Source organism: Rhinoraja longicauda, chromosome 6 (assembly GCF_053455715.1).
Source record: "Rhinoraja longicauda isolate Sanriku21f chromosome 6, sRhiLon1.1, whole genome shotgun sequence".
In the NCBI taxonomy this organism is placed as follows: Eukaryota; Metazoa; Chordata; class Chondrichthyes; order Rajiformes; family Arhynchobatidae; genus Rhinoraja; species Rhinoraja longicauda.
In genome coordinates this window covers 22,191,622-22,200,627 of record NC_135958.1, presented here as the reverse complement: position 1 = coordinate 22,200,627, position 9,006 = coordinate 22,191,622, and the positions used below count along the sequence as shown (strand labels likewise).

General features: G+C 47.4%; 1 protein-coding gene across 1 annotated transcript in view; it reads right to left on the bottom strand.

Moving 5' to 3' along the window:
* Nucleotides 1-1,445: 1,445 nt before the first annotated feature.
* The window catches only part of cdh16 (cadherin 16, KSP-cadherin), a 30,685-nt gene continuing 23,124 nt past the window's right edge, over nucleotides 1,446-9,006 (bottom strand). The window contains exons 15-18 of the mRNA XM_078401548.1: nucleotides 5,395-5,619; nucleotides 4,634-4,750; nucleotides 3,609-3,725; nucleotides 1,446-2,649 (exon numbers count right to left, since the gene is read on the bottom strand). Coding sequence (XP_078257674.1) covers nucleotides 2,540-2,649; nucleotides 3,609-3,725; nucleotides 4,634-4,750; nucleotides 5,395-5,619 — 569 coding nt within the window. The 3' untranslated portion in view covers nucleotides 1,446-2,539. The remainder of the gene's footprint in view (nucleotides 2,650-3,608; nucleotides 3,726-4,633; nucleotides 4,751-5,394; nucleotides 5,620-9,006) is intronic.

Below are 9,006 nucleotides of genomic sequence, written 5' to 3'. Positions count from 1 at the left end.
AGGCCCTTCGGCCCAACCTATCCGTGCCGACCAAGATGCCTTCTCATTGCTAGTCCCATCTGCCCACATTTGGCCCATATTCCTCTCAACTTTTCCTATCCATATACCTGTACAAGTGTCTTTTAAATGTTGTGATAGTACCTGCTCAACTACCTCCTATGGCAACTCATTTCATACACCCACCATCCACTGTGTGAAAATGTTGCCCCTCAGGTTCCTATTAAATGATTCCCCTCTCACCTTAAACTTATGCCCTCTGGTTCTTGATTCCCCTAAATTACTGCGCATTCACCCTACTATTCCCCACATGTTTTATACACATCTATAAGATCACCCATCAGCCTCCTAAACTCCAAGCAATAAAGTCCTAGCCTGCCCAACGAGACATTTGAGTCCTGGCAACATCCTCGCAAATCTTCTCAGTATTCTTTCCAGCTTCCTGCAGTGGGGTGACCATAATTGAGCATGGTGCTCCAGGTGCGGCCTCACTTACCTCCTTGTACGATTGCAACCGTGCCCCGGTGACTGGTGGGTTAACTCAGTCCCTGAAACGTCTCTGTGCTCAGGTTGGAAAATGTGAGTGAGATGGGTTACTGCGGCCGTCTCTCCCACTCCCAGGCCATTCTCATTACATTTTCCATCCATTAGTACTGATCCACTGCAGCCATGGTGAATCACTGTCTCCTAATTGGTTTTCAACTGTATTTATAGAAAGCTATTCAATAATAGGGGGGGATAAAGGAAAGATTGCCCTCAGCTCAGTAAGAACCTGGGACAGGAGACTGGGGGGTGGGGTGGGGGGGGGGGTCAAGATGCACCATCTAAGCTAGTCCCATTTGGCTGCGTTTGGCCCATATCCCTCTAAACCTTTTCCTATCCATGTACCTGTCCAAGTGCATTTTAACTGGTTATGGTACCTGCCTCAACTACCTCCTCTGGCAGCTCGTTCCATGTACCCACCACCCACTGTGTCAAAAAGCCACCCCTTAGGTTCCTATTAAATCCTTCCCCCCCTCACCTTAAACCTAGGTCCTCTGGTTCTGGATTTCATAGCTTATTCTTATTGTGGGTGGTGGGTATATGGAACGAGCTGCCAGAGGGGGTAGTTGAGGTAGGTGCCAGAACAGCAGTTAAAATGCATTTGGACAGGTTCATGGATAGGAAAAGGTTTAGAGGGATATAGGCCAAACACAGCCAAATGGGACTAGCTTAGATGGTGCAACTTGACTGGCATGGATGAGTTGAGCCATAGTGCCTGTTCCTGTGCTGAATGTTTCTATGACTATTTTTGAGTGACTGTTTTTAATTTCTGATTTATTTGAGATCTTTCTCGTTTTTCACACAGCTTCCCATTAATAACGTTATTGAATGACTATATCAATTTAAAGACATTTATTTGATCATGTTTAGCCAGTCATTTTCTACACATGACTCTATCACCCCAATTCACCACCGATATAGCACCCCACTACTATATTCAAAATAATCTCCACACTCATAATCCATCACCTATAAACTTCACACATAACATATAACCTCATATGCATCACATAACATAGCATATAGATATAAATTGGAAAGGATGCAGAAAAGATTCAGTAGGATGTTACCTGGGTTTGTGGGCACATTACAAGGAGAGGTTGGAGAGGCTGGGACATTTTTCTTGGAGCGTGGGAGGCTGAGGAGTGACCTTATTGAGGTACAAGATCATGAGGGGCATAGATAAAGTGAGGATTCTAAAACTAGAGGGCACAGGTTTAAGGTGAGAGGGGAGTGATTCGAGGGTCCTCAGGGGCAACTTTTCATTCAGAGGGTAGTCTGTACCTGGAACGAGCTGCCACAGGAAGCTATAGAGGCGGAAACAATTACGACCTTTTGGACAGATATATGGGTTGAGAGGGATATGGGCCAAATGCAACAGGTATGCCAACTTGGTGAACATGAACAAATGCCTGTTGGCTTCCCAGGATATTGAGGTTGGGAGTCAGGGGAGGAGAGAAGGAGGGTCCAGTCATGGTGCCGCCCATTTCAAAGGAGACACAGGGAACTGCAGGTGCTGGAATATTTAGCAAATCTCAAAATGCTAAAGGGACTCAGCGGGTCAGGCAGATCTGTGGAGGGAATGGGCAGATGGCGTTTCAGGTCTTGACCCTTCTTCAGATTGATGGAGTAGGGGGGAGAAAGCTGGAAAAGAGAAGTGTGTCCGGAACAAACCCTGGCAAGTTATAGGTGGATACAGGTAGGGGGGAGGGGGTGATCGGCAGATGGGTGGAGTAAGTGACAAAGGCTGGAGGTGTAAAGGAGACCAAAGGGTGTCAGATACAGAGAGGAGAGAAAGAGTGAAATGTAAAACCATATGGAGGGATTTAGAAGTCTCTATGAATTTCCAAGCTATTTCTTCTAATGCAAAGATAAATATTTCCATAATCTCCAAGATCAGCAAATAATGCAGCGGTAAATGAAACAATCAGAGTTAGGCTGGATTCCTCGCTAGCAGTAGGATGTTCACCCCAAGCCTGCTGTTCGCTGGTCTCTGCCTCTATTGCGAGGGGCGTAAAGGGGCTGCTTCCACACTGACATCTCTCTTGCTTTTCCTGCGCTGTTTCCCGGTAATGGAGAGATGCACGAGCACAAGGATGAGGGAAAAACCTGTATGTGGAGAGAGAGAGAGAGAGAGAGAGAGAGAGAGAGAGAGAGAGAGAGAGAGAGAGAGAGAGAGAGAGAGAGAGAGAGAGAGAGAGAAGGGTGATGGAGGTCAGGGTGGAAGCAACTGAAAAAACAAGGGGTAATACAGAGGAACTGCAGATGCTGGTTTATACCGCTGGGAAGGAGGGGAAGATGTTCAGGTGTCATCTCCCATATTCACGTGCCTGTCGCACCTTACTGCCCCACTCGTAGCTCTCTCAGTGCCAGAACACCTATCGACCTCCACTGGGACCTCCATGGTCCTCAGTGTCACTGCTCTCTAAGGGAAGAGGCTTCTACTCATTTCTGTCCTGAATGGCCAACCTCATGTACGTCTGCAATCATCTCTGGCATTACTCTGGCAATAGGGGCTCAGGACAGAAAGGTCAGTGTGGGCCCATTCCATTGCTTCTATCCAATCTTAATCTGTTCAAAGTTTTACTATTTAACTGGAAGAACAGCACCTCATGTTGTATTCCCTCTCTCTTTCCGGCTATAATTCCATTTTCATATTCTCTCTCACTAACTTGCTCTCTTTCTCTGTCCTACTGACTTTCTTTCTCATTCTCTCTCTCTCTCTCTAACCTGCTCCCTTTCTCTGACTTCCTCTCTGTCTCTCTCTGACTTACTTTCTCTCTTCCTCTCTGACTTTCTCTCTTCCTCTCTGACTTTCTCTCTTCCTCTCTGACTTTTTCTCTCTCTCTCTCTCTCTCTCTCTCTCTCTCTCTCTCTCTCTCTCTCTCTCTCTCTCTCTCTCCCCACAAGATCAGCCAGAGCTGCTACTGCAAGCCCATCCTTCTGTGTTTCCCATCACTTGTGGAGCAAATCCACTTTGGCACATTCTTTATGGGAACTGTCATGTTTCCAACAAAGTGCTTGGACTGTAATCCGTCCCAAACTGTTTCTACGTAAATCCCACTCACCGATCACAGCCAGGGTGCCAACGATGGTGCTGACAGTCATCAAGACGGTCGGTTTGCCCTGAATTGGCTCCACTTCAATCCTGCACTTGCCGTGGGAACTGCAGGTACAAATATTCACTGCAAGGGAAAGGTTAGATAATGTGATATGCAAAGCCAATGTGGCACAAATACTCAGCAGGTCGGGCAGCATCCATGGAATTCATGTTTCCACTCGATGTTGAGTTTAGTTTATTTATTGTCAGGCGCACTGAGGTACAGTGACCATTCATCACCCGTTCACACTAGTTCTACGTTATCCCACATTCGCATCTACTCCCTATACCCCAGGGGGCAATTTACAGAGGGCCAACTGACCTATAAACCCACACATCTTTGGGATGGGGGAGGAAACTGGAGCACCCGGAGGAAACCCACACAGTCACAGGGAGAGCATGCAAATTCCACACAGACAACACTTGAGGTCAGAATCGAACCCGTGGTCTCTGGCGCTGTGAGGAAACGGTTCTACCCGCTGCACCACTGTGCTGCTCAATTTTGTTTAGAAATAACATGTTATGCAGTTTGTTATGTCAGGTCTAGTATGATTTGACCGGATAGCGCACAGCAGAGTTTCTCGTACCTCGGTACACGTGACATTAATAAACTAAAACCGGAGGAGCCATGCTTAAGAAGTGTGTTAATCACCACAAGTTTGGTATTTATGTGACATTAAACATTACACTAAACGTTAGTCCCTTTATCCCATAGACACAATGTGCTGGAGTAACTCAGCAGGTCAGGCAGCAACTCTGGAAGGAAGGAATAGGTGATGTATCAGGTCGAGACCCTTTTTCAGACTGCTTTTTATCCCATATCCTGCACACTGTGGATTGCTTGATTGTAATCATGTATAGTCTTTCCATTGACTGGTTAGCACGGGACAAAAAAGCTTTTCACTGTACACTGTATTGTCAGTACACATGACAATAAACTAAATTAAACTAAAAAAAACACTAAACTAAACTGAACACTGCTTCCTGCTTTACCTGGGAGAGTGTCTCTGAGTGTCACCGTCGAGTCTCCTTCCTCTCTGAGGACTATTGTGACCTGGTGCAGACCTGGATCCACCCAGCTCAGCCCGATGGACAGGAACGCCAGCGTATCTGGAAGAGGAAACGTGGACCGTCAGCTTATAAACCTCGCTCGGCTGCCCGTCTACCTCAGAAACCAGGGCCTGTGAATGGGCTCAGGTACGAGCACAAAGCAGCAAAACCTGCCAGAGTTATTTGAGATATCAGGCCCTTCGGCCCACCGAGTCCGCGCCGACCAGCGATCACCCCTTACAGTAGCACTATCCTATACACTAGGGACAGTTTACAATTCACAGAAGACAATTTATGTTAATCTACAAACCTACTCGTCTTTGGAATGTGGGAGGAAACCGGAGCACCCGGAGAAAACCCATGTGGTCACAGAGAATGTAGAAACCCTGTACCGATATCAGCCATAATCAGGATCTACATTTCTTCAGGCAAGTGAAAGGTCCCAGATATAGACTTAAGAACTGGAGATGTTGGTTTACAAAGAAAAAGACAAAAGTGTTGGAGTAACTCAGCGGGTCAGGCAGCATCTCTGGAGAGCTTGGAGAGGTGATGTTTTGGGCCGCGACCCTGATCCAGACTGACCTAGACCACCTAGATGTTTGGTAACACTTCTCCTGACTCTGGGAGGGAGTGGTGCCCTCAGCCTGGGTCCCACAGATGTTGTCAATGCCAGAGATTGCCCGTGGTCTGTACACCTTCCTCACCATTCTTTTGTTCGAGCTTCCACTTCCGTCGCTCCATGGGATGGCCATCGAGGGAGAGAGTGGCCAGCCTGGCCCTGTGAGACACCGTGACGGAGATCGCCTGCTCTTCTCTCCGTGGGGTGCAGAGGAACGTTCCAGAATAGACCAGCAGTGGGCCAGGAGGCCTCTCCCGGAGTTCAGCAACGTGGACCACCAGGGATGTGGTGACAAACAGGCTCGGGTCATCTACAGGTGGGCAGAGAAAATGGAGATACCATCACGAGAAAGACAGGGGCATTAGTGTTGTCTTTTTGCAGTGTTGTTTTTTTGTTTGCGTTTATGTATATGTATGTGCATATATGTACATGTATATATATATATATATAATGTGTGCGTGTTGGAAGGAACTACATATATAACTTTTCTTGTTTATTATATTGTTTACAGAGTATGTAAGAAAATAACTGCAGATGCTGGTACAAATCAAAGGTATTTATTCACAAAATGCTGGAGTAACTCAGCGGGTCAGGCAGCATCTCAGGAGAGAAGGAACGGGTGACGTTTCGGGTCGAGACCCTTCTTCACTTTCTCTCCCTCCACATACGCTGACTGACCTGCCAAGTATTTCCAGCTCATTCCAGATACGGAACACCTAGATCTGTGTGAAAACGTTGCCCCTGTGGTTTCTTTTTTTAATTTTGGTTTTCAAGATACAGCGTGGAAACAGACCCTTCAGCCAGCGAGTCCACGCCAACTAGCGATCGCCATACACTAATTCTATCCTACACACTAGGGACAATTTACAGGATCCAATAAACCTAAAAACCTACCCGTTTTTGTCCACATCTCTCCCCGCTCACTTTAAGCTTATGCCCTCTAGTTTTAGAATCTCAGCCTCACCCTCAGCCTCCTACACCAAAGAAAAAAGTCCCAGCCTATCCAACCTCTCCCTGAAACTCAAGCCCCCGAGCCCAGGTGAAGGGAGAATGGTGTGGAGTGGGAGGGGAGGGAGGGGAGGGAGGGCAGGTGCCTTAGTTTGAGGGAGATTCTTGCTGCCTCTCACACAGGCACTCTGCACCAGTCGAGAGGAACAGAAGTGTGAAAATGCACAGCTCCTGATTCAGGGACAGTTTCTTCCCAGCTGTTATCAGGCAATTGAACTGTCCTACTAACAACAAGAGAGCAGTCCCGACCTACCATCTACCTCATTTGAGACCCTCGGACTATCTATAATCGGACGTTACTGGACTTCATCTTGCACTAAACGTTATTCCCTTTATTCCATATCTGTACACTGTGGACGGCTTGATTGTTATCATGTGTTGTATTTCCGCTGACTCGATAGCACGCAGCAAAAGCTTTTCTCTGTACCGAGGTACACGTGACAATAAACTAAACTAAACCAGCGTTACATGAGCACTTGGCTCAGTAACCAGCCAGTGGAGTTTGTACGTTCTCCGTGTGACCGCGTAGGTTTTCTCTGGGTGCTCCGGTTTCCTCCCACGTCCCAAAGACGTGCGGGTTTGTAGGTTAATTCAGCGGAGAGTTTGACAGACCGTTTAATGTGATGAAGTGGAGCCTGGATAAGCGGTGGGATCTGCTCTCTGCAGAAGCGTTCCTGGACAGTGGCATCATTGTCAGCTCAACACCACAGGGTTTCCATGCCGACGCCTCGCAGTTTGTTTTATCACCATTCACGTAACTAACACACTCACACACTCAGACCACAGCCAGTGACTCCCACTTGCCAAGCTTGACACTAGGAAGAAATATCTCCAAGTTTATGCACCGAGTCTTTTACCCAGGGCAGGGGAATCAAAAACTAGATGACACAGGTTTAAGTTGAGAGGGGCAAAATTTAAAATGTCAACTCCACTGGTATTAATTGAAGATATAATTCAGAATGATCTAATATGTGATTTAATGCAAACCTACGGTACTTAGGTGCTCTGACAATAACGTACCATTGAACCATCAAATCTTTCCACACAGAGGGTAGTGGGTATATGGAACTAATTGCCAGAGGAGTTATTTGGGGCAGGTACTATAACAACATTTAAAAAGCATTTGAACAGATACTTATATAATAGGAAATCTTTGGAGGGATATGGGGCAAATTTGGCAAATGGGACTAGCTTAGATAGGTCTGCATAGATGATTCTGTTTCTGTGGTGTCTGACTCTATGACTATTTTTTTTGTTTCTCCTCTCTTTCTCTTTCAGCTTTACAGCTGTTCTCTCTCTCTCTCTCTCTCTCTCTCTCTCTCTCTCTATCTCTTTCAGCTTTACAGCTGCTCTCTCTCTCTCTCTCTCTCTCTCTCTCTCTCTCTCTCTCTCTCTCTCTCTCTCTCTCTCTCTCTCTCTCTCTCTCTCTCTCTCTCTCTCTCTCTCTCTCTCTCTCTCTCTCTCTCTCTCTCTCTCTCTCTCTCTCTCTCTCTCTCTCTCTCTCTCTCTCTCTCTCTCTCTCTCTCTCTCTCTCTCTCTCTCTCTCTCTCTCTCTGTGTCTGTACCCTCTCTCCCCCCACTCTCTCTCTCTCTCTCTCTCAGCTTCTTGTGTTAGGTCATTCTGAATTCTATCTTCAATTAATACCAGCGGTGGGTGAGTGAGTGAGTGAGTGACTCATTCTGTGTGGTGGAGGGGAGGCAGGTTACAGTAAACAGGAGACACAAAGTGCTGGAGTAATTCAGCGGGTCAGGCAGTATCTCTGGAGGACATGGATAGGTGTCCAGTGGTCGGAAGAAAGCTGGAAAAGAGGTGGGGTGGACAAAGCCCGAGGGACCAAGCAGGCTGAAGAAGGGTCCCGAACTGAAATGTCATCAATCCATTTTCTTCAGAGATGCTGCTTGACCCGCTGAGTTGCCCCAGCACTTTGTGTCTATCTTCGGTGTAGAGTAGCATCTGCAGTGCTTTGTTTCCTTGTTCGCCGTGGGTGGCTGAGGGAGTGGGTCTCTAACGCTGCCTGGGCCATGAAGCAAGCAGCCATCCCACAGGCAGCTGCCCGTCAATCACGGGGAGCCATCTGCCCACCGAGACGTCCCTGTCTCACAGCCGCTGGACACAGCTGCTGCTGAGAGAGTGCTGTCCCCTGCGTTAGCGCTTCACGTCACCGCCTCCCTCCCCCGAGTCTCGGTAACCCTCCTTGGGGTAGAGTCCAACCTCCAGTGGGAGAGAGCTGGAGGCGTAACTACATCAACAATCCAGGGACTCAGGAACAGCTTCTTTCCCTCTGTTATCAGGCTTCTGAACGGTCCTTCCATAAGCTAGGGTACTGTCCGATTCACCTCTGCCCCATTGCGGACATTTGACTTTGTCTCTGGAATTAATGCACTACAATGCTGATAACTATATTCAGCACTCTGTATCTTCCCCTTTGCTCTACCTGTTGTACTTTAGTTTGACTTGATGGTATTTATGTGTGGTAGTGCATCTGATCTGTTTGGATAGCATGCAAAATGATGCATTTCACTGTACCTCAGCACAATAATAAACCCACATCTCAAAGACAAGTGGGTTAATTGGCCCTCGGTAAATTGCCCCTAGTGTGTAGGGAGCGGATGAGAAAGAGGGATAACGAAGAACTCGTGTGAATGGGTGATCGATGGTGGGCGTGGACTAGGTGGCCTGAAGGAGCCG